The sequence below is a fragment of the Phaseolus vulgaris genome, chromosome 4 (assembly GCF_000499845.2).
Source record: "Phaseolus vulgaris cultivar G19833 chromosome 4, P. vulgaris v2.0, whole genome shotgun sequence".
Taxonomy (NCBI): Eukaryota; Viridiplantae; Streptophyta; class Magnoliopsida; order Fabales; family Fabaceae; genus Phaseolus; species Phaseolus vulgaris.
This window is the reverse complement of record NC_023756.2, coordinates 6540186-6567071: the sequence shown is the minus strand read 5'-3', so window position 1 is coordinate 6567071 and position 26886 is coordinate 6540186. Positions and strand designations below refer to the sequence as shown.

General features: G+C 33.5%; 1 protein-coding gene and 1 long non-coding RNA gene across 2 annotated transcripts in view; both read right to left on the bottom strand.

Annotated features, from left to right (window-relative positions):
* Positions 1-667: 667 nt before the first annotated feature.
* LOC137837098 (cleavage stimulation factor subunit 77) overlaps positions 668-26886 on the bottom strand; it is a 37734-nt gene continuing 11515 nt past the window's right edge. The window contains exons 6-23 of the mRNA XM_068645954.1: positions 26361-26422; positions 26123-26263; positions 25894-26022; positions 25181-25227; positions 23299-23362; positions 18891-19011; positions 18416-18474; positions 18141-18209; positions 17605-17745; positions 16838-16902; positions 11422-11518; positions 10326-10385; positions 9610-9756; positions 8225-8291; positions 8051-8146; positions 5960-6052; positions 5136-5387; positions 668-1331 (exon numbers count right to left, since the gene is read on the bottom strand). Coding sequence (XP_068502055.1) covers positions 1168-1331; positions 5136-5387; positions 5960-6052; positions 8051-8146; positions 8225-8291; positions 9610-9756; positions 10326-10385; positions 11422-11518; positions 16838-16902; positions 17605-17745; positions 18141-18209; positions 18416-18474; positions 18891-19011; positions 23299-23362; positions 25181-25227; positions 25894-26022; positions 26123-26263; positions 26361-26422 — 1874 coding nt within the window. The 3' untranslated portion in view covers positions 668-1167. The remainder of the gene's footprint in view (positions 1332-5135; positions 5388-5959; positions 6053-8050; positions 8147-8224; positions 8292-9609; positions 9757-10325; positions 10386-11421; positions 11519-16837; positions 16903-17604; positions 17746-18140; positions 18210-18415; positions 18475-18890; positions 19012-23298; positions 23363-25180; positions 25228-25893; positions 26023-26122; positions 26264-26360; positions 26423-26886) is intronic.
* On the bottom strand, positions 15976-16641 carry LOC137837099 (uncharacterized). The gene is made up of 3 exons (XR_011085362.1): positions 16504-16641; positions 16144-16208; positions 15976-16026 (listed from the first exon to the last, which is right to left on the bottom strand). It is a non-coding gene; the product is annotated as an uncharacterized lncRNA (long non-coding RNA).

Genomic DNA, 26886 nt, shown 5'->3' with positions numbered 1-26886 from the left:
CAAATGTCACACCATTATCTTCACGAATGAATGTTGGTGTTAAAGGTGAAGATAATGGAATCAAAGTGGAACATCAAGCTATGGTAAGTAGATTTCAACTAAATATTCATATGTAGGTTTGATATTTTGTATACTACCTAAGTATGAATATCCGGATTTAAATTTCTAAAACATTTCTGAATTCCGAAATACAATTCCAGATTTTGTGTTCTAAATTTTGTTTTATAAAAATACTTTTTTGCATTCTGGATAGAATTTTTTTAATGAGATTTTGATTTTCGAAATTTTGTGTTCTAAGTTTTGTTTTCTAAAAATACTTTTTTGCATTCTGGATTTACTTTTTTTAATTAGATTTTGATTTTTCGAATTGTATTTTTTGAATTCCGGAATTTTAAATCCAGAATTGAGGGTAATTTTGAAAATTTTGAAAGGTGATATAGGCTGCAAGTTCAAATTAGTATGGTGTAAGGGTACTTTCAAAAAAATAGGGGTGTAGAAAGAAAATAGCCGAATGGTGGAAGGATCCTATTTTAAATGGAGAATAATACAAGAAATTGCGTTTTAATCTTCAGCATCTCATCATGCTCTGTACAAAGAAAGAATTTCAAATCTATGGTCCTAATGAAATTGCAAGATGCAAGATTACAGTATGGTGCAAATCATGCTCTTAAAATAAATATAAATAAATTGTAATTAATAGATAACTGGCACAAATTCTAACACCAACAGATTCTAAAATCATGATACTAAAAGTTCAATCCTTGGGTCTGCAACCGCGTTACATACACCTCCAATAGTATAGCAAAATAAAAATGCATATAATAAATCTTACTTTGAAACATCTAGTTACATCCTGCATGGGAAACATAGTTTTAGAAGACCAATCTCTACTCTAGCAATTTAGAGACAAGTATCATTCTTCCATGCAAGTCCATGTTCTTTTCGAAGTATTAATCCTCCCAAAAGCTGAACTCATGCAAAGATTATAGTCCTTTTGCCTTCTCAGATAACTTTAGGAAACATGACAATGGACAAGGCATGAACCCTGAATATACATCATGTTAACAACTTATATATAAAGCTATAAGCAAAAGGATAGTGATATATGAGCTCATGGAAGGTCTTTTAATTTACAAGGGCCTCCAAGAAATGCTTAAAAATATTTTATCAACCAGTGCTGCCAGATAAATCGCCAGAAAATGCACTTCCATATGAAACTGATCCTGTTTGAGAAGCACTGCTGGCTCGAGCTTTCTGATACTGTCGTATCCGGAAAGCATCTCGTGGAAGTGGTTGACTTTGGACTGTAGTAGTATCATCATCCTCTTGCCCTAAACATTTTTACCATACCAAATATCAGCAGGAGGGAAACTTTGAAGTAAAAACATAAAGAGAGCTCTAAGAGTACAAGTATATACACATTAAAAAACTAAGGCAATGCAATTTTTAACAACCAGTATTTAGGTATTATTACTTCTTGGTGGTTTAGAGTTTACATCTACTGTGAACAATATACACTGTTAAATCTAGGCACAATAAAATAATGGCCAAAAAGATGGAGGATTATGTGTAAGCTCCTTAAATTTCTGTAAATCTTTCTATATGGTATCAAGAGCTTTGGCTGTCTTTCCCTTTGCTCTATTTTTTTCAATGCAGTCTGTCATCTTCTGTCTTTGTGAAAAAATTATCACGAACCAATGCAAATCCCTTTTGGACACTGCAGTGCCTCCTATTCTCTAGTGCGACTCTTCCAGGGACACATCACACTCTCTTATGACCCTCCAAGTGCTCCTCTTCTACCTCTTGTGAACCCCCCAATCTCGGTTTGGCTTCTTTCACATGCCTCCTTTAAGACCTCTTTTGACTGCAACGTTTACCAATGTCCTTCTGATTTTATGTGAAAAATTAACTGGATCAGCTAATTATACTGCACGGGCATCTGCAGTCCAGCTATGGTTAGGCACACAAGGTCGTGTTCACCATTTCACCAACTAGACAGTGAATGTTCTTGTTGAAGATGAAGACCGGTGGCAGCTAATTGATGCCTTTTTATTCACTGTTCTTTGGTTCTCTGTTCCGTCAACCATCAACTCAACATCAAGTTTTTCCAAAATGTTATGGGGTATGGAATAAAGCCAAGGAGGTCTACACCAACTATGTCAACCGCTTTTACAATATAGTGACCATTATGTTCTTCATCAAACTTGAGAATATGAACATCTCGATGTATCTAGGTAGGCTTCATAGTTTGATTGTTGATCATAAAAATCTGATGCTGAAACATACTGCCAATGTAACCAATTCTTCATGGTACATGTTCTTGTGGATCTTCCTCTAAACCTTGACCTGGTGCGTAACTAGATAAATTACGGCCTTATAGTTCCCACCTATGATATGATTAGTGAAAAAAATTGACTCTCCACATTGCATAGTTTTTGCCAACCCCTTGCCTCTTTTGTTCTTTTGTTATTGTTGAAAACCTAGCAAGGGTCCTGGTGGAAAAGAGTCATCCTCATAGAAATTATTGTAACCACTTTGTCCACATTGAAGTAGGATGTCACACTAAAGTTAGGGAACAATGAAAGACGACTAATGTTGCCCAAGTTGCAAAACCTTCTACGCCAACATTATTAACCACCATTGAGTATCATGATTTCCTCGGGTTATCTTGCCTCACCTATTACTATCTTCATTCAGTTTAGTAATCTCATAGCCTTTTGTCTCTCAATCTTCCTCCCTTGGACCCTAGATACTTATTTCTAGTGCCTCGAACCATATAACCGGTAACTAATCTTTTTCCTCTTAGTTATCTTTTTCCAATTACTTGCCTTTTGTTATTTGCAAAATTACTCTCAAATCCTTCTATGCTACTAGGGCAATGAAATTCTTACCTCCCATTACTTAATCAACTACATGCTCTAATTTGTCCTCCTCGTGCAACATGACTTTGTACCTATTTTGTACCTACAAACATGACCTCAATCCTGTTCATCTTAGTTTCTTCAATTTCACTTATTTTGTTCACGATCTTACTTCAAGATGACTTGTAAAAGAGTTTTCATATTTTTAAATTGTTGCGAAGTCCCACATTGCCAACCTCAAGTCTTGGAGTGCAGCTGAAATATCTGTTGGACAACTTCACTTAAAGCAAATTGATTATAAGATGAAATCTGACATGTTATGAAAGCCTATACCTCACCTTAGTGATAGCCTATTCTGGTGGGTTGCCTAGTTTGGCAAGTATCTGTGGAAGGGAAGTGTTGGAAAATCTCACATTACCTGCCTCAAGTTTTGGAGTAGTGATAGTCTATTCTGGTGTATTAGCAATATACACATTCAGTTTTTCAACTGAATGTTAGCTGTTAGTTTCAGTTTTTCTGTTATGGTTGTGTAACCTCTTTTTAGTCTATAGTTAGACTCTTTCTGTGTACCCTTTGTATGTTAAGAGTGAAATCATATTCAGTTCTTGTTTTTTAAAGTTTTCTCTGTTTTTACATATCTAATTCTGATACGGTATCAGAGCCAATAATTGATCCACAATGGTCAATTCAAGCTCCCTCCCATCCGCCTCCCAATATTTTTCAAATTGTATAGCTGAAAAACTTTATGATTCCAAGCTCACTTGATTTGGCAGACATGTGTAGTGGAAGTGTTGGGAAGTCCCACATGTTCTATTTCATGTATTAGAGTGTGACTCATATCTTTTGGGCAATTTCACTTAATGTTAAATGGTTTTAAGATGAAATTTTACATAAATTCTTCTGCAGTACAAAGTTATCCTCTAGAACAAGAAGTTCTTGTATTTTATTGTTGTATAGCCTAGACAAACATTATGTGCTTGTGCTTAAACTCACGGGGAGTTAAGTAGATACCTGTAGAGGCTTTTGTTAGAACAAAATCCAATAAACCCCAAGTTTGTTTTGATTAAATGCTTACAATAAAGTGTAAAACATGTCTTTTTAAACCACAAGATCAAAAGCAAAGTACCTTGTGTTTGTATAATTTCATCTAATAAGCGAAAAAGTTGGGCAAATGATCTAGATACGAAGTGTTAAGCATTCATAGTACATATTGAATGTTTTAATGTTTATTTTACATACACAAGCAATATTTGCTTCTTCATACTTTCAAGAGGATCTTGCTTTGAAATGTCAACACCGAGATCTCTTGAAGAACGTGTTTAAAGTTGTTCCACGCCAACAACACCTTCGATGTGTCAAGACGTCCGCTTTGAAAAGACTTCTAGACTCACATGGTCCTTACTTTTCTCCATTTTAGGAAAAAGCTACTTGACTCGGGTCTGGTAAGTGATGTCGTGTATTAAAGTGTTTCTTAAAGAAGAGATGTGCAATTAATTCTATGTAAAGGCATTTAATGCATCTCAAAGCTTAAAATGTGGTCAGGCAATAGTTGAAATTGAAAGAAGAATTGTTGTTTGTCTAACAACGTTCCAAAAGGATATGCAATGACTCTTTTCTTCTTAGCGTTGTATAAAGAAGATCTCTATGAAGAAGAAAGGTTGACGATGAGAATCATCACAACAAGAATGTTAAAGCTCTTGTACTCTTTAACAATCCTCTAGCCTTAGTGTGTGAGCGAGAACACTGTTTGTTTTCATAGCAACCTAAAAGAGTTTAATCATCTTGTATCTGTCTTAGGACGTTACCCTATTTTAGTTACTGACTTGTGATCTTTTAGATCACAACCTTTGTGGAAACAAAATGGTTTAGCCAATAGTGGTTGCGTTCCAAAGAATACTCAGTCTAAGTCAAGTGTGGTAGCGTTCTAAATAATACTATTCTTTAGCTAAAAGTAGGTGCATCCAAATAATACTTGTACCATTGGAGCATTGGTCTGCATTGGTGGAACCTTAATTGTCTATGTTGACCAAGAACTGGACGTAGCCTAGGTTATTAGATGAACCACTATAAAAATCCTTTGTGTAGTCTCTCTCAATCCTTATCTTTTCACATTGCATATTATTACTGCACTAATCTAAGGAGAAATTTCCAATAGTCCTGCTGCATGGCTCAAATACACACAACTCTAAATTAGTAAAATTGCACACATAAATTAAAATGAAAAAACAAGAATATATGTATAAGCATGAGATCCTAAATCGATGATGCACATACTTTCTGATTCCTTCCTTTTCCCATATTGTCTATTACTTCCTGGTTTCAAAGACACGCCACTTGGAACAGGGTGCGACTTGCTTGAACCAGAAAGTTCACTAGTAGCAGGAGCAGAACCTGCTGGCAACTGTGATGGAATCCCTCCTTTCCCAGTTTGCACTTGTGTTGAAATTCCTATTTTTGCACTTTGTCCTGTTGGTAGATCACTCTGCAAACAAATTGATAGCACAATATCCACATTTGGTGTTGGACCTGGAAAATTCAGAAACATTTTTCAACTGCATTCAGATACAAATAATAAAGAAACAGAAGTAGTTGTGGTGGGGTAAGCCCAGAAAAATGGTCAGTATATTTTTTTTTCCTTAACCAAGAACTAAACTTCTACCATTCTGCAATCCATCAAAACTATATTATTTTCTGAACCATTCAGACAAACTAAGAGAATTCAAACAAGATTCGTCAAAACTTATCAAATAAAATCCTCCAGGAAAAATTTCAGTGGCAGTTTCAGTAGATAGCATGTATTGACAATCTAAGAATGAAATGGTCCATGGTTGCAGAAACTCCAGAAATGCATTACTTAAACTCAATAATATTAATATTGTTAGGGAAATAGACACTACAGATGAAAGAAGAAATAAATTAAAGAACCAAAGAAGAAAAAAGGAGCATTAACATAAACTACCTCTCCATATTGGCTAGTCAATAAGTAAAGCTCATCCTAGTTGGCTTTTCACCAAATGTTGACAGATTGCATATAAAATTGCAGAAAATATATAAAGTAAAATGGATAAGAAATCAGTCAAAAAGAAATAGTAACTTACCTTCAACCGCTGGTAGATTTGCCAAAAATGCTACTAAAGCAGGTGGTGTAGCTTTCAGAATTTCATCAAATGCATTTGTTCCGGAACCTGTAACTGGAAATTGGATAAGACAAAGTCATCAGTCCAGGTGTAGTTGTACATATTAACTAGCTACCTTTTTCCATATTCGTCAGTGAGGAAAATGAAATAATATGAATTAAAACAAGAAACAATACTTTGAGGATTTTTCATTTAACTTCACTACATTCTCAGGTCTGTGTGTCCTTTACTTTCAAAAGTGGTTGTTAAGTCATTCAAGTGTAATCTATTTTAGTTTCCAAAGCATCATCGTGTCACACATTCTCCTTGTAATATCCTCATGATTTCCTTCATTCTGATGATGAGGATGTCCATCAAATTCTAGTACATCTCATACCAAATGGTTTGTCACTTTATTGATGATTGCACTCATGACAAGGATTTTCCTCATGAAAGAATCTAAGGTTTTTCTTATATTTCTAAAATTCAACCACATAATACATACACTATTAGGAAAGTTAATTAAAACATTTGTGTTTTGATAATTGGAGAGAATATGTAAACCCTAACATGTCTAAAGTCCATTCTGAAAAATGGTATTGTTGATGAACTCATTTGTGTCGATACACCACAACAAAATGACATTCTTGAAGGTAGTTTTGTAGTGAATAAAGGTCTGTTGTGTAGAAAGTGCGGAATTGTCCTAGAAAGAAGTTTAGTACACAAGATCCTACACCACAACAAAATGACATTCTTGAAGGTAATTTTGTAGTGAATAAAGGTCTTCTGTGTAGAAAGAGCGGAATTGTCCTAGAAAGAAGTTTAGTACACAAGATCATACAGGGTCAATATTAGAGAATTATGAGGAAACTCATTTACTTTTAGGGAAAATGTCTACTATCTAAAGTCCTATGGGGAGACATGGGTTATTACTACTAGACCTTTCTCATGTCAAGATTATCTTTTATGAAGTGCTTGTCAATATGTTTGTTCCTATCATGTGTTGGATTGTGGGTAGTGGTTATGGTAGACTTGTTATCATAGTACCTTGTTGGAGATCCTACTTGTCGCAGTGGTCGCGGATTGCAGGTAGTCGCGGTGCAGGTTGAAAGTAGACTCTTACGACCCTAAACCCTAAACCCACTACGAGTCGAGTTTATGTAGACTCGCGAGTTTGACAACCTTGCATCTTAGTATAACCAAAATTCATCATATGGTTCTCTGTTTTTCTCACAATTTAGCTTTTCAATGCGAGTCTTGTCAGGTAGAAAAACACACTCATCATACCTACGGTCCTCGAGTTAATAAAACTGGTTCTTCCCCTTTTGACTTGGTTCATTCAGATAGAAGATCCACTTTTGGATATTTTGTTCTTATCAAAGGAAGCTTGATGTCATGGAGAAGCAAGAAGCAAAACATAAGTGCTAGATCCAGTGCAAAAGCAGAATGTCGTGCTATGGCAGCATCAACTTGTGAGCTTATCTAGCTTAGGCAAACACTACAACAACTAAGAATTAGGAACATCCATGAAATGAAACTTATTTGTGACAATTAAGCTACACTTCCCATTGCATCAAACTTGGTCTTCCAAGAAAGAACCAAACAGGGATTGATTGTTACTTTGGGAGAGAAAAGGTGCTCTCTAGAGAAATCACAACTAATTTAGTCAATTATAGTGACCAATTGGCTGACATGTTGTTCACCAAGTCCCTTAGAGGTCCTCACGTTGAGTACATTTGTGACAAGCTACATGCATATGACATATGCTCTAGCTTGGGGGGGGGGGGGGGGGGTAGAATGTAATTAGTCATTAGCTATTACAAATTCCATGAAATTAGGATCATTGATTCCTGATTATTAGGGAAGAACTTATTATATTTGATTCTGTAAATTGGTATAAATACATAGTGTGGTCTGCATTAGACACACAACATTAAGATAACACTTTCTTAGATCTCTAATCATAAATAAATCAGCATGTGCGGGTGGGATTAAAGCCACATCATTCTCGTAAATTTATAAAAGGTTTATTACCAAAAAGTAATCCAATTTTGAATAGGATGAGTTATGTACCAGGAGTATGCTTCGGATCATAGATCACCATCTTTGAAGTATCAGGATAAACAATCTTTGGTGATGTACTTGAAATGTTTGACATAGATGTCTTATCTGCACTAACATTTTAGCATTCACCATATAATACGTAGAAATTAAATGTTTGAATGAATATAATAATATTATCAGTACCTATAACAATCGTTCCGTTAGCCAAAATACACTTCTCCACTCTCTTATTGATATTTTTGGTAAGCCACTGAAGATGTAGAAATGAAAATTGAATTACTGTATAGAACACAAAAACAAAAGAATTCAAGAGAGGCAGGCTAATTCTGGAAAAGAAGTAAAGGAAAATGGTAATGATTAGTGGTTTGATCAAGACTAATACAATCATGATATTAGAATCTTATCTTTTCAATCCATATTACACAAATTGCTACGACTGGGCAAGCCAATGAATTGTAAGTCAATTGTGATTTCACATCACAATACAAATTACAAAATTTAGCTTTTCGTTAAATTTTCTTTAGCCATTTAGAGTAAAAGAAATTGAAAAGTTACCGACATTAAAATATGAAAAGAAATTGAAGGAGTACAACTGAACACTTAATATCTCTATGTTCTAGTTTTATTCATTCCTCTAAAGAAAGCGGTTCAGTTTCACTCACTGATTCTGCACACTGCACTCTAGTTGGCTGATTCATTTCTCTTTTTTCAGTTCTCTAATATAGAAGCTTCACACAATCATTCATACATGATTCAGTTTTGTAAGACATAATGAGTTGTTTTTTCAATACCTAATTTAAAATTATCACTACTCATCATCATTTATTTGATAACCTCAAGTTACTTTTCAATTTTTTAATCCTACAATTACCAATTCATGATTTAAAATTTTTACTTGGTGATTCATGATTTGATGTCCTTGATGATCATGCAAATTATGAATATAGGAATTTTTACAGGTTGGTTCAATTTTAAAGGATCAAAGTACTTTAATTAAAATGCCTAGGTCGACCAGTTTCCCTTGGTAGACAATTTGCAACTAGCAAGTAAAACCATAGACCAGTCCTGGTTTCATAATATTGGCATATCCCACATTAACTACCAATATGAACGAAACAATGTATATAAAGGAACAACTATCACCTCATGAGCTACCTATTGGGATTTTCCAATATGGCAGAGAAGCCTGAGATCAGAACACATTAAAAACTCGTATCTCACAGAGAATATTCTCTTTAATTTTATTAAACTCACCAGGCATTTGGACATAAACATCCCATTTCTTATTCAAATGCATTAGTCCAAAATTTGCATTTGTATCTCGATACTTATAAACTTCCTCCAGGTCATTCCCGCCAGTTAACAAATTAAGAGCACTGTTTCAGACAATGCCACAGTATATGGTGGGCCTAGGTATTGTATACCCTTAAAGCTTAAAAGGTGTTTGAGTGATGAGCTATATTAGATATAAAACAATTTGAGTATTCACCTAACATCTTAAGCTTATTAGAGGGTTAGTGCATGACCACAAGCTTATTTATCTCAAAAAATATACAATTGAGTTGTACCTCTTGCCGAGCTAAATGATCAAGATCATTAGAAGAACACGGCCACAGATCCATGAAACTGTACCGTGATACAATGTCTTGCAGAGAACTCTCTAATGATGTTCCATCTTCAGCTCCAGAAAGTGCTTCTTTCCTTCTTTGCTCAACCTATATAGTTTGACAAGGATAAATCATAAATTACAAGATGATTACAGCCCTTCCATGTTTGGTCCATTCAACAGTCATAAGCAACTACAAGTGTACACTCATTAGAATTTTTTTTAAAAAAGGTACATATCATGGACATGATTTTAATAGCATTTTCTTGCCACCCTCGAGAACTTATTTCTAGATGTGTTATAGAACCAAAGTCTATGTTGTTACAATGGCAAAGAAGTTTTGTTAGACACAGTTATAGAGCATTGATTTGGAAAACAAAAAGAAAATAACACCAACTTTTATTCTTTGAAACGATCTTCGCTCCTTTACTCAAGCAGTCCCGATGTGGCACCTAACAGTGGGATGTTAGACCAAATGCCTATTCGGTTAATGTTAGCTAATTGTCAATCCATGAATAACAGGTAACAAAGTCTACATTTCGTTCAAGGCTATTCTTTAAAATGATTAGGGGTTACAAGGTAGCAACAATAGGATAAGCCTAATCATGAACATGACACACTGAAGAAACAACTAGTGATGGCAAAGAGAATACTGTATAATAACATATTTGAAGAAACCTTCAGCATGCTAGCAAGATCCCCGTAAGTTTGCTCAAACTGGGTGAACTTTTTCCAGACCTACACTGACAATAATTACATACAAATTAGAAACTAGTAAACAACAATCTCTAGAATTATCCTACTGAATGAGTACAGAAACTATAAGCAAAATTAACATAGAATTAAACAAGTTGAATAATATGGGAAATTATGCATTTCAATCTAAAAATGTACTACAATATTCATTGGTTTTCTACTTAGCCTCTCTTAGGGTTTTGGCTCATAGATTTCGTTTGAATCTTATAAATATAAGCTAACATTGAATATTAGGATTAATTGATTGATTCTATATTTATATGTTGGAGATCCTACATCCACAAAAGATATGGTCAAATTATAATATATAAGTAGGGGCAAATATCACCTTATCAAGCAGGTTTTGTAAGGTTGAATTAGACTCAAAATTTACTTTCTAAGATTATGTTATTACCTGGTAACTAAATATTTTGTAATTATGTTTTCTCCCTAATAAATTCAGTAGCGATATTATGTCACGAAATACATCCTATGATCTATTGTTCTCTCTCTCTCTCTCTCTCTCTCTCTCTCTCTCTCTCTCTCTCTCTCTCTCTCTCTCTCTCTCTCTCTCTCTCTCTCTCTCTCTCTCTCTCTCTCTCTCTCTCTCAACATGGTATCCTATCCTTCCACTATTCATCAAAAACTCAATTTTTTCCATCATTGTTCTAGCAACATTGTTCCGACATTAATATTCTCATCGCCATCGTCATTGGTCTTTTTTTACCAGAAAACACATCATCGGCATCATCTCCTGAGGACCAGCCTAGTGCCACCAATCCAACAACCACCAAAGGCCACATGTGCCCGTACATGCTACTTCTCTCTTTGTTTCTCTCTCTCTCTCTTAACATGGTATCCTATCCATCCAATGTTCATCAAAAACTAAATAAATATATTCTTCCCTAAAGATCTAAAATCTAGTATCACGTACCTGATTTAAGCAGAAATATAACCCTTCAAGTTAATTTATTAAATTTCTACTAAGGTTCCAAGAAAGAAAAAATCAAAGAGTAAAACAATAAGAAGCAAGGCCTACCTCAAGTGATTCTTCAGGTGGAAGTGAACTTAATGCCCTCTCAAATAAAGCTCGTATATTTTGGTCATCATTCATTCGTATCAAGAAATCAGCATATCTGATATATCATGAAAATAACCAATATCCTTTTTGGCATGAATGAAATTATAATTAATCAAAATGAGGATGTCACACCTAAGATACAATTTAGACGGCTAAACTGGAGGAAGGCATTAGAGTTATTTGTGTCACAAAGTACCTAATGAACTTACGCAAGATTTATAGTACTGTTCTACATGATAATAAAAAGTGGACTTTAAAGAAATAAGATGAGAGTAGCAAAATGAGAATATTGAGAAATGCATGGCCACACAAAAAAGTACAAGATACAAAATAATTATACACAGGATTGGTCTACCACTAATGAGGAAAAATAACATAAAATCAAGATGGATGGTTTGGACGCATGAGAGGAAAGACACAGGGATTTAGTTTTAACCAACTGAAGAAATTGAAGAATCACACATTTACATTTTCAAACCTACCACTGTTTTAAATTCCTTTTACATTTCACTATCTATCACATTTATTCAATCTACATGCCAAAAACAATCTACTTACAGTTTTATCTCTTTTATCTCCTCTTCATTATTCTTATCTTTTATTTATATCTTTATATTTATCTTTTACCTTTATTATATTTGTTGGAGATCACACATCGACTAGAGATTAGAGCCTTTCATAGTATATAAGTAGGTGCAAACCTCACTCCCATGAACCGGTTTTTATGGGGTTGAGTTAGGCTTAAAGTTCACTTTATAATAATATTCTATCTCGTTATCTTTTATCTCTCAATTTTATCTTTTACTTTTATCTTCTATCTCCGTCTTTTACAGATTCTTTTATTTTTATCTCTTATTGTTTATTTTATCCTTTTATCATTTATAGTTTATTCTATCTGTATTTCTATATTTATCTCTTGTGGTTTATTTTATCTTTCTATCTTTTATGGTTTATTTTATCTTCACTTTTACTTTAATCCATTATCTTTTATTATTACTTTATCTCTTTATCTTTTAGTATTTGTTTTAATTTTAATTGAAACAAAACACAAATATTTATATTTCAAACTTAAATTAATACCCAAACAATCTTTACATAAGTATTGTGTTGTCCTCTAGAATCCGATAGCTCGACTATAAAATTCATTTCAGTACTTATATTCATGTTCTCAGGTGATGAAGATTGCTGAGAAAGAAAAGTAATGAATAAGCCAGAAACCGTTTCACAATGAGACACCAAAGCTAGTTTTATAGAAATATTGAATGAATCAGAGACAAATATAAGATATTCAATTTCCTTTTATAACTAATATCAAATCAGTCTGCACTAAATACACAATAACACACTCTAACATTGCAAAAGCAATTATCTGTGTATGGACCCCACAAACCAAATCTAAGCAACTAGACCCTAATAGTGTGTTTTCAAAGGGAATTTCACAATTTAAAAAAAATATATATTGAATTTGAACAATTCTCAATTCAAATTGTTGCATTTTTTAAATGTTGTTTGTAAATAGCAAACTATTAGACTAAAGGATACCAAACTCGAGAGTCTGTGTAAACTCATGGAAGCTCTATAAACTCGTAAGAATTTACTTCACATAAAAAAATATTCAATAATGTAGTAGTTAAAACAAATAAGTCTACTATACTAAAATTGTTTGTTATTTAGATGTTGATGGGGCAAGATCTCCTTTTAATAGAAGATTCACTTTTGGATATTATGTCTCCACTGATAATTACTTGGTCTTTTGGAAGAGCAAGAAACTAAATGTTGTAGCGAGATCTAGTGTAGAAGCAGAATATAGAACAGTGGCCTCGGTTACTTGTGAACTTATTTTGCTTAAATAGCTACTTAAAGAGTTGCAATTGGAGTGGTCACTCAAATGACACATATGTGACAATCAACCTGCTCTTCATAATAGCTCTAATCATGTCCTTTATGAAAGAACAAAACATATTGAGATTGATTGTCATTTTTATTTGAGAAAATATTGTATTTGTCGACATCAAGACTGAGTTTGTTAATTCAAATGATCAATTAGCAGATATTTTTACTAAATCCTTACGAAGACCTAGAATTGATTATATTTGTAATAAGCTTGGTACGTACTATTTATATGCACCAAGGGGAGTGTTAAATGTTATTGTCAATGTAATGGGCTTTACCCATATTTTTTGTACAAATAATCTCTATATAAACATAACCCTATGTGTTTATTATGCACAAGGGGAATTAATCCTATAACTAGTTTTCTTCTATTTACACAGTTACAACCCATGTCCCCACAAGACTTCATGTAACGAACTTTTTCACCAAAACCCTAAACCCTAAATCCCTAACTCGTGCATGGGACTTATATATAATAGTGGCCCGATAGTGGGTGACCTAATAAGCCCAACAAACACTCGATAAGATAGGCTCGAAATAACTTTGATATCATATTAAGAAGTGGATTTTAAGCATAACTCAACCTTATAAAACCGGCTTGTAAGGTGAGGTTTGCACTCACTTATATACTATGAAATTCATATTAAAATAAAATAAAATAAAAGAATAGGATAAATCCCTTCGAGTACACTTGCTAATAAACTTCATTGCAGTGTGTCAATCTCCACAAACACGCAAGTTCTTCATCACTCTAATAGGTCGCTCCTAAGGAAAGTAATAAGTCCAAACGCAATGGCCAACCTTTCACTATAATACCTTATAGTTTGACTCTTCTCATCTCCATCCACTACTTCCAACACAAAAGACGTGTCTGCAACATACCCAGCTTTCGCCAGTTTCTCTCCCGGCTCCTCCAACTTCTCATATATTTCCTTGGTCTTCCCATCAGACCTATCCCCAGCAGCAAATGTATAAATCCTATTAAGAAGTGAACTTTAAGTCTAACTCAACTTTATAAAATCGGTTTATAAGGTGATGTTTTCACCCACTTAACGTGTTATGAAATGTCCTAATTTTTTAGTTGATGTAGGATCTCCAACAATTACAAAAAAAATGGTGAGAATGTAGTTGTGTAATTCTGATCAATAAAATAATTATGTATTTCCTTCCCTAGTTCAAGGTTTTGTTTGGCTAAGACAACTCAAAATTATTAAATTTTAATTTTCTTGTTTGGATACACTATTTCTACCACCGAACAAATATTTATTTCAATATTAAACAATATTTAATAATTCAAAAATATCAATTAGTGATATTTTTAAGACAAATTATCCCATTGAGATAGGGTAAACTCATACAACGATAGAGTCATCATCAGCTCAAAGTTTCACTATTATACAATAATGCATTGAACGTGCTTACTATCACTATTCTATCCACATCTTATGCTAATCCCTACCTAGGAGACTTTAAGAAATAGAATCTTTAATTGAAGCTAACTTTCGGCCAATGTTTGCCAAAAAAATTTGGTTGACGTAAACAAGGTTTTTTCATGACTGGTATTAGCATACACCATTTTTAGCCAATGTGTATCACAATTATATTGCCTCACTCAAGTCAAGTAATTTTTTCAATCTTGTAGGTTAAGACTAGATTTTTGACCGACATCAGCTGAAAAGTCTCCAACTGACATTGGCCAAAAACAATTCTATTGAAAGTTACATGAAAGTTTCTTCATCCAGTGTAAAATAAAAATCTTAACTGACTTTGAACAAAAAATAACACTAATGACCTTGATTGTGAAACCCCTGCAAATATCAAGAACAAAAATAACCCTAATAGACGACAACAAATAAAAAATCATGGATGAAATCAATTGAAAACAAAACTACAAATTGGCCAAGAAAATCCTGACTAACATTGATCAAGAATTAGGACCTAGCTTAAATCAAGAAATAAATTAATCCTAACAGTGTCAACTCAAAAGTAAGCCTTATCAACATTGTAAGAAAAACCTTGACTAAAACCAGTCAAGAAAAAATCCCACCAACATCAATTAAAAACCTTGACTAACATAGGTTAAACATTGGTCAGGAAAAATCAAACTACCGTTTAACGAGAAGTAACATCGACCTACGTTTGCTAAAAAATAACTTTGGTCAACATCGATTGAAAAAGAACCCTTACTGACTTCAACAAAAACTAACCCCAAAACAATGATAACCGAAAAATAACATGATCAACTTTGTATTGAATGAAATTGTGTCAACATCACATAAAAAATGATGTTAAGACAATGAACCCCCGACCAAAGTCAAATGAATGACATCCAGGTCAAGGTAGAATTAACAACATCCTAAACGAGATCAAACTGAGGAGCTGCAAACACGAACATTCCACACGATACAAACACTATGACACTTGCAATCTTCAAAATGCAAGAGACATCAACACAAATATATATATATTGAATATTGTTTTGAATTGTTTAAATTGAAAATCAACATTTATATATTGAAAATCATTTAAAAAAACCTAGTCAAATAGAACAATTTGAACACATTGTTGCCTAAAACCAAAAGAAGTTCCATTTGTCCAGAAGTCAATGAACAACCAACCACTTGGTTTGCAAGCAATGGAAGTCCTCTCAAGAATGAAAAATGAAGAAACCTACAAGAACGATGGAAGTCAAGAACTGAGAAGAGTTGAGAGAAGTTGCAAGCAATGAATGACCCGAAAAACCACACTAGACAGAAAGAATTAGGCAAAATACTAGTGAGTACTAACCTTGACTGATTCTTATCCTAGCTCCACTAATTTCAAAACCATCAATGTTGAACTTCAACCTAGTCCTAAAATTCAATTAGTAATAGATTTAGTACCAAAATCAGGAGCAAAGCCTGAATTTGAATCCAATATTTCACCTAGTACATTAATTGAAGATGAATCCAATGCTATAGAGATAAAGAATTGTGACTCTACTCAAGAAAGAAAAAACCCAAAAATACGCAGAAAACTACACTCTTCAAAAGCAAAACCAAGGTTTTGACAAATATTAAGAACTTAATAAATATTCACAATACACCCTTTCTTGGCTCCTTCAAATTTTATAATATGATATTTCAAACTTTAATGACTTGGAGATACCTATTTTCCTTGAGGAAAGGGGTTAGGTCATGAATCCAACAAGCAATTGGAAATCATTTCCGTTTTGAAAGGTCGCCGAAGGGCTTTTCTCATCACCTCGGACATTAGCACTCAGTAGTGGTAGACTTTAAGTCACAAAGACATTACCTCTCAAGGACTTGAGTATAATAACGAGTGACTTGGTCTCAACTCAAATACTAAGTGTTTCTGCACACGCATATTGAAAATACTATTTGTTTGTGGCATAAAAAGGATAAAGTATCAAGCAAATATAGGTGTGCATCCACATAACAAGGAAGCATAAGAGTTATAAGAATTAGGAGGTAGAACTCACTCGAGAATATAAACAGGCTCATGCATAAAGCGTTTTAGTCCTGCTTCAAAAACATTATGAGCCATCTGCATGGATAATCCGATAAAGAAATTATACTTATTATTACTTATCAAAACAGAGAAGGAAATATTGAATTTCTCCATTCCTTTTCAATGATACAGACCCTGATTTATGGACAAAATTAGTCTCCAAGAAGAAACCAAATCTGCCACAATCAGGGAGAAAAATCAGGAAGCAATAAATAGCCTATTACCAATGATCTTATCATAATTCAAATTTTATTAAATCTCATCCTGGACAGATGTATTGCAAAATCAATTCAAGGCATAATTAGGAAACAATTGATATAAAATTAATGACAAACTTGCAAGAGTATTTATAAAGTATTGAGCCATTTTATTAGCTAGAAGTAAAAACTTTAAAATATAGGACTCAAAAGATATTTACGTTATTTTGTTAAATCTCAATGGATCGAATGGGCAAGAAAGGCAACTCTTGGCCATTTTCCTTATTGTAAGATAATTACTTCATTTTGAGAGCCAATCACACTAACAACAAAAGGCATTTTGTTATCTAAGTATACCTACAAACGCTTGCACTTCCATATATGTAGATCAACATATTCAACCATTCCAAACACAAAATACATTTCAAGGTATACATCTAGCAGAATCATTAGTATCAAACAAGATTGTATGTTAATAAATAATTGTACTACCTGTCTAAAATACATTTGTCAACAAAAATAAAAAGGGAATAGTATGAACCTTTGGATCCTTGTCAAGACAAAATGCCATTGTAGCGTAAGCAACATAAACATGATAAGTACAGCTTGGGGATTTTCGAGCATCCAGAAAGTACTTCCTAGCAGCTTCAACACCTTCAGTTCTTCTAAGAAAACGTATGAACTGTAGAATGAAAAAGATGTCACCTTTTTTTGCAAGAAAATTTATCAAAAAAGCATTAAAATCTGTACAAATCCCTTAACATTGTCAACTAAGGAAGCTAAAGCGGAGAGAAAAATAAAAATTTATGTTTTCTACAGACGTGATTTCCATGGATGAATGTCTATTCAGGATAAAATACAATAGAAAAAAATATATAAGCAACTGTAAACTTTCAAAGAATCAGACCAAGAATTTGAACAAGCAAAGCATTTAAATTCCTGACAATGTCATGCAGCCGTACTTTATGACTTGTTCAATGATTTTCAAAACATAATATCAGAAGACAAATTGATTAACATATATCCATGTACGAAGTATCCAACACTACTATTGAGCACTAAAAGCATAAGATGTACTTGAATATGAGCAAGTGTGGTTGCATTGACACCATCTCCCAAAAGGCTTTCATATATTTTCTTTGCAGCCTGACATAAAACAAAAAAACAAGGAAATAATTTAGTTAAAGATTTAAAAGCCAAGAAAAATAATAAACAAATAAATTTTACATCAACAAGAACAATACGAAGAATTAAACTATGTACAATGTGACTCAATCTTTGCAATGATTCATAACCTCCAATAATACTCAATGACATTAATCACTGTACGTTTTGCAACACACATACAATACCTGAATTGCGCCACGAGACTCCTCTAGCTCTGCATAAGCATATCGCAGCATTTCTGAATCTGTTCACAAATAAAATGATTGAGCAAAGATATGCAAGAAAAAAATACCATTAAAGTCTAAAGTAAGGCATGTTATTGCATAGTTAAGAGTTACATACTACCCAAAAGAAACATATAAGCCTTAATTAAGATAAAGTTTGCACCAGATATCAAGATAACTCAACACAAGAAATGTTCAGAATCCAAGGATAAGTATCAGGAAATAAATAAAAAAATCTGAATTTCATTGGTAAACATGGAATTTCACACTATAGATGACAAATTTCTTTATTGTGAGTGTATCATATCATGACTTAACTATTTTCCGACAGAAGAAAATCAAAAGAATGTTCCGAACACAAAATATAATATACATTCACTTACAAGTTACAATAACTGAAAATTCAGCAGAGCTAGCGAAAGAAAACACTACAAACCAGGGAGAGCCTTCAGAGCCCTTTGAAATACTTTGATTGCAGCATCTATGGAACCACCTTTTGCATGCCATGTAGCATAGTCATACCATATATCAGGATAATGGTACATATACATCAGACACTGAATAAAATAGCAATAGTAAGATATTTCATAAACAATAGAACAAATAAATGCAGCAAGGTATTCCATATTAGCTTCTCCAAAATCTTACTTTTAACTCATGCATATGCTAATTTTAAGAAATGGAAAAATTAATTTCATTTTTCCTTCTTGTTTTTCTCTCTATAAGTGTTTGTGAAAAAAGTTCCCTCAAATAGGCCGGGATGAATTTACTACATATGAATTTAATAAAAAGATATTGATGTCTCTTGACAGGACAATCCTTAATGGTTTGCTTCACTAATCCAGCAAATATTTTAGTATGGCAAACAAGCCAATACTATTTAAAATTGTTAGAATAGGCTTGGAAAAGGATTTATTGAAAAGCTATTTTGAGTTGTACCTAGGGTTCTAGAGGTTCCTCTCCTTGTTTACTACTCTTTTCTCGCTTCATTGTATCTCATGAGTCAAAAGTTTCTATATACATATGAGAACCTAACAGAGACTTTAGGCAACCTCTCCAAAATATATTTTCTCTCTTTCTATATTTCTCAAGTTGGTATCAGAGAGTGGTTTATCCTGCTCTACTTGTCCTTGTCTTGTTCGGTGAAGAAAACATTGACCGGCAACCGTCCACCACATTCGTTGTTTGCTTTGGTGACGACTGAATCTGGAGTCTCTCTCTGAACAATGGCCAACCCCACTGATCCTAAAGGCAGAAACTACTTTGGAACTAATTCATTTGTTTCTTGTTCTGCATAATCGCTTTTACATAATCGCTAGGGTCAACCTCACTTGTCAGATGTGTTTACTATATGTTGATGACATAGATATAAAAAAAATGATGCTTCTAGAATCTCTTAGCTAAAAGAACTTGTGTGGGTAAAACAGTTCCTCCAAGAACTAATATTTTGTGAGATTCTGCAAATGATGTATTGGGATAATCAAGCAGCTTTCCACATTGCTTCCAATCCTGTGTTGCATGAGAGGACCAAACACTAAGAAATTGACTATCATTTTACTCAAGAAAAGTTGTGCTTCAAGGAAATTTATCATAACTTTGTCAAATCCTTGAGACGACCTTGGATTGAATTTATTCGTTCCAAGTTTGGAACCTTCAATCTCCATGTTCTACCTTGAGCAGGATTGTCAAAATAGGCTAAGAATAGCCTTAGAATAGGCTTACTAAGAAGTTGTTTTGAATTGTATTTATCCCTAACTAAGGTCCTAGAGGTGTCTTGTTTTCTACTCTTTTCTCATATTCATTGAATCTTAGATTAATCTACAATTTCTATATAAATATGATAACCTAAGAGAGACTTTGTACAAGCTCTCGAATAAATTTTCTCTTATTTTTTATCAAGTAAAACTAACTACGTTATTCTGCACAAAAAAGTAAAATTATAATATTAAAGGTGTTGCATAATCAGGAGAATTATTCCGTAATTAATACTGGTTGTGGTAACATCCACCTTCAACCTTCCTTTCCTTTAAAAAATGTGTTTCACGTTCCTAAACTATCTAATAACCTCTTATCTATTCATAAGATTACCTAAGATTTAAATCGTGCAGTGGTATTTTTTCATTCCCATTGTGTTTTCCAAGATCTTACCAAGGGGAGGACAATTGGAATTGCTAAAGAGCAGAGTGGGTTATATTACTTACAGTAGGAAGAAAATAAAAAGTGTGTTAGACTGCAGGCACACACTTCTAATCTTCAACAAGGCCCTAAATCTTGGACATCCTCTCAAATATGACTTCAACACAGACGTCTTGGTCATCCTCCTTTTATCACCCTAAAGTCCTTATTTCCTATTTTATTTACAAAATTATCGGTTGAGTCTTTTCATCGTGATGTTTGTTAGTTTGCTAAACACCATAGAACAACTTTTCTTCTGAATAATAATAGAAGTTCTAAACCTTTCGATCTTATTCATTATGTGTAGGGACCTTCACCTATCGTAATATCTCGGGTGCAAAATAGTTTGTTTCATTTATTGATGACTGTACTCGGGTTACCTGGATGTTCATCATGAAAGATAAGTATGAAGTTTTTCACTTGTTTGTAAATTTTTATTGAAGGGTTCAAACACAATTTGAAAGTCCAATTAAGAGATTGCGTTCAGATAATGGAAGAGAATATGTGAACCAAAACCTTTTCAAGTTCCTTAAGGAAAATGGAGTTGTTCATGAATTAACTTGTGTGGACACTCCTCAACAAAATGGGGTTGCTGAAAGGAAAAATCGTCATCTCCATGAGGTTACTAGAGCTTTACTCTTCCAAACGTTTGTTCCTAGATCTTATCGGGGAAGCAGTCCTAACTGCCACTTATTTGATCAATAGATTACCCTTTTGGGTTCTAGAGGGTGTTATCCATGTTCAGATTATGACCACATTCTATCCTTATATTCCCATTATGACTAGTCTTCAAAGTCGTGTCTTTGGTTGTCCTATTTTTGTCCATGTTCATAGTCCTTATTGGGGTAAGTTAGACCCTCGAGCCATCAAATGTGTCTTCATCGGTTATGCCTCCAACAAAAAGGGGTACAAATGTTATCACCCTCAAAGTCGTAAAGTCTATGTTTCTAAAGATGTCACCTTCCATGAAACAAAGTCTTTCTTTCCTAGTTCTCATCTTCAGAGGGAAAGTATTCAAGAAGCTGAGGTCCTTGAGTTGTCACCTTTTCCTTTGTTGCAGGATTTCATTCTTAGGATGGTTTCAAAAGGATACACTCAAACCTATGGGATCGATTATGAAGAGACTTTTGCTCCAGTGGCAAAAATGAATACAGTCAGAATTCTCCTCTCCCTGGCAACGCACTTTGGTTGGGAGATGCATCAATTTGATGTTAAAAATGTCTTCTTGCATGGAGATTCCACCTGGTTATGGTGCTATTAATGAAGGGAAATAAGGTGTGCAGACTTAAGAAGGGCCTATATGGTCTTAAACAATCACATCATGCTTGGTTTGGAAGGTTTACTCAAGCTATGGTATCTTTGGGTACCAACAAAGCCAAGGTGACCATACTCTGTTTATAAAACATTCTCAAAATAGTAAACTCATTCTACTTTTGGTCTATGTAGATGATATGATTATTGCAGGTGATGATAAGATTGAAAAACAAACTTTGAGGGAGAGACTGGCTGCTCAATTTGAGATGAAGGATCTTGGAAAGTTGAAGTACATCCTTGGGATAGAGGTTGTTTACTCTAGACAAGGCATCTTTATTTCTCAAAGGAAATACATCTTTGATCTTCTAAAAGAGACTGGTAAGTTGGGTGGTAAGACCACTAGAGTGCTAATAGAGAAAAATCATAGGATTGGGAATGATGAGGAAAACCCAAAGGTGGAGAAGACACAATATCAAAGACTTGTGGAAAAACTCATTTATCTATCACATAGTAGGCCAAACATAGCCTATGCAGTCAGTGTGGCTAGCCAATTTATGCATAATCCAAGAGAAAGACACTTGCAGGCAGTAAATAGAATTATTCAGTACTTAAAAGCCTCTCCAGGGAAAGGATTGTTATTCAAAAAAGGAGAAAACTTATCCATGAAAGTATATATGGATGCTGACTATGCAGGATCAATTGTTGATAGGAGATCCACTATAGGCTATTGCATGTTCTTGGGTGGAAATCTGGAGACATGGAGGAGCAAGAAACAAAATGTAGTTGCAATATCCAGTGCAAAGGCAGAATTTAAAGTCATGGCTCAAGGGGTTTGTGAACTATTATGGATGAAGATCATACTTGATGACCTCAAAATAAAATATGAAGCTCCTATGAGTTTGGCGAGTGATAATACGTCTGCCATCAATATTGCACACAATCCAGTACAACATGATCGAACAAAGCATGTAGAGATAGACCGACACTTCATTAAGGAGAAGTTGGATAATGGTCTTATAGTCACCGAGTAGTAGTACATCCCTTCAAGACTCCAATTGGCAAATATCTTTACTAAGGGACTTCCCACAAAACAATTCAAAGATCTTACTTGCAAGCTGGGAATGATAGATATACATTCACCAGCTTGGGGGAGTGTTGCATAATCAGGAGAATTATTCCGTAATTAAGTGTAGATTTCATTCTCTATTTATTAGGACAGATTTGATATCTTTTAGTTATTTGATTTGATTTGTATAGCTTTAATTAACTATTATTTCTTTCCTTAATTAGGTCGTAAATAGTGTATAAATTCAAATATAATCACAATTGTAAACACATCTCAAAAATACAATCCATCTATTTCTTTCAACTAAAGGATAAGAAATTAAAAAACAATAAAATATATTTCCTGATACCTGCTCATAAGTAAATATAATTCGTTTGTTGGAGGAAGCGGTATCTATTCTCTGTGGATTTCCTCTGAAATAAAAATAACGATTAAGTTAGATAGAAAATACTAATTAAGCATCATAACATATACCAAGAAGAGGATATAAAGACATAATGACCAAAGGCACTATATCCATGTTGCCGTCATTCCAAATCATAAGTTTGGCCAAAGATGACACCTAGAAGCTTATAACATTTAAATCCTAAATGGAGTCTAAAGAATGGTTTTACATCTTTATTTTATAACAAATGCATTTAAAACTTTTGATCAAGAGAATAGAAATGAAATATTTAGTTAACATACAAGACCATTCTAGAAGCCCCACTTAACAAGTTAAGCTTTATGATCGTTGGCATGATATTAGAGCCTTTTTTTATCTTTGGCATGATATTTGTCTCGGCACAAGTGCGTCGTGAGTTGTTAGAAATTGTAGGAAGATTCTAGAGATCTCTATATATAGAGGTTGATATAATGTTTCAAATAATTCAATTGAATAAAAAAATCTTCTTTCATTAAGATTAATCCTTTCAAGTCACATGTGGCAACATACTCATCATGAGGCAAGCATAAAAGACTAAAGCATAAAAAAGTACTGCATCAATAGCCTTCTTTACATTTGGAGCACATTAAGTAGCATACTCGAGGCAAGCATACAGGGGTAAAGTCATAAAAAAAGTAATGTAGTTCTCAAGTTCCTTCTTCATATCTAAAGCTCATTAACATCATGTAAGGCAACATGAATTTGCCCAAGACAATAGACATGGGTCATCAAATCGTCGTGGAGCAAACAATGTCAAAATTTCTTGGCATACACTATAAAGACATTGGGTGTCATCGGTATAGAAGGCATGAGCCTCACTCCAAACTAATGCACATGTCTTATGAGGAAGGAAAATAAGTTTGAATGAGTTGTGGATAGTGCATTTGAAACATAGCACCATTGAACATTAATCTATATCCATTGTTAACATTCATTTGCTGGTATGGATTCATCATAGGTGGTGAGATGGGATTTGTGAGCTATTCAGTTACAGTTGTGTTTCCCGTCTATTAACCCATACATACACTCTCTTAACCACTGGTCTACTATCATAATTACAATATGAATTATACGTTACAACAACAAAAAGTTTTATGCACATCACATGTTTCTCCTACATTCGTATAGGTGTAATCATACAAGTATGAGCATGCACAAAGGAAAAACTGTAACAAATCATTTACAATGAAAATTTCAATAGACAAAACAAAAGAAATAATTTTCTTATATAGTGATTATGTAAGTTGAAAGAAAAAGATTGAATGTATTTCTGAATGTCTATACAAATGTGATTAGAGTCTAAATTTATAGACTATTTACAACCTAATTAAGGAAAGAAATAATAGGCAATTGAAGCATGAAATAATAGGTAATTAAAGTATATCAATCAAATCTAATCTCCAAAAGATATTAAATCTGTCCTAATAAATAGAAAACAGAAACTGCACTAATTATGGAATAATTATCTCCTAATTATGCAACAGTATAAATTCAATACTTTGTCTAAATTGCTTCTTCAGTTTGATCAAATATCAGGCGGCAAAGATCTAATAAAAAAAAATTATCAGTGAAAATGCACATTAAATAGAAAGCAATCAAGCGGCAAAGATCTAATAAAAAAATTTATCAGTGAAAATGCAGATTAAATAAAAGCAAATTGCTGCAAAAGAAACCCTAAATCCTAGATAAATTCAGTACTTTGCCTCAATCTCTTCATCAGTTTGATCTAATAAAAAAAATTAGTGAAAATGTTTATATAATACAAGCCAATTGCTGAAAAAGAAAAAAAAAAAAACATGCTTCTTACTTTTCAAAAGATAAAAGCCTCTTCCATGCAATCCACTGCATTTCTTCCTGTCAGAAGTAACTCAGAATTAAAACTAATCATGATTTTAGACACATAACAAGCATAGATCATGTATGTAGCTTCACTTAACACCTTGTTTTAGAATAGTTAGTTCATGGAATGATCTAAGATACTTTCTAACCAAGTGGTCTAGAACTAAATCCTTATCACCTCTGTTCTTCGAAATAAAATTGAATTTCAGCACAAGACAGGCCTATATGTCAATGATTGAAACTCAAACACACCCAACTACTGCAGACAGGACCATGAAATCAATATCAAAAGACAAAAAGAACATCAAGTTGCTATTTTATCAACATTTCAAAAGGCAAAGCCCTCTTTCCTATACTTTCATCACCCAAATTACATATTTTAGAGATCCATAGTTGCATGCTTTAATATGGGAAATTATCCTAGTTGAAAGAAAAAGATTGTATGTATTTCTGAATGTTTTTACAAATGTGAAAGTCTGAATTTATAGGTTATTTACAAACCTAATTAAGAAAATAAATAATAGGTAATTAAAGCTAAACAAAATCACCTCAAATCTCCAAAAGATATCAAATTTGTCCCAATAAATAGAAAACAGAATCTGCACTAATTATGGAATAATTATTTCCTTAATTACGCAACAATCCTGCAACAATTATTGCTGATAAGAAAAAGAAAGTTACCTTGTAGGATCCACTTGGTGGTACAGCAAGCATATTCCAATCAATTTCATCAACATACTTCTTCCTCTCCCGGTAAACTGCCCTAGCACTATTATATTTGGGTTGATATTCAGATATTAGTCCTTTAGCCTGCAGAACACCTCATCAAATTGCATGCAACCAAAGAAGAACTAAAGACTAATTAATACAAATTAGCAGAGCAAGCATTTTACCATAATCAATATCTTACCAACTGACGACTAACAGAATTTTCAAAGTTTTCATAGTCCTTCCAAAGTTGTTCAATGTGATGTGTAGGAGTAACAATAGCCTTCTGATAGACTTTCCTCACAGTAGTCATCCGGTGTGACTCTTCTTGACCGTTTATAGCCTGAAAGAGATCATTGAATTTGACCCCAAAATATATAAAATAATACCTAATTATGCACCAAGAATTGCAGAAAACACAAAAGGTTAACCAAACAAACCGGCAATGATTTTAGAAAGGCTATGTACTCCATCCACACCGGACCAGATGCTATGTCTGCTCCTGTTATCACATCATTAAGTGTCAAGGTATATATGTATATATATAAAGAATAGATACATTTATTCATACATATATATAACAGACATCCTCCCCTTTCCCTCGAAATTAACAAATAACATCAACTGAAAATAGTGAATTTTAGCATTAATAGTGAGTTCTGGCAAAAAATTTAGTAGCAGAAGGCTTTCAAACATAAAATATAAGTGAAATCTAAGTCAGAAGGTTAAGCATTAACTAGGACACAACTATTTATATAAGAAATTGGCTTCAACTAGACTAAAGAATTTAAAATTTCTAGTGAATAGATCTACCAAATGGTTCATCAAATTACACAAGAAATTTACAATTATAGTATTCTTATTAAGAAAAATTATAAAATTAACAATAATTTCTTAAAATTCAAAATTTATGCAATTCCCCAATAGCCCCATGCCTACATCAGACCAGTTAAACTTCAATCAATC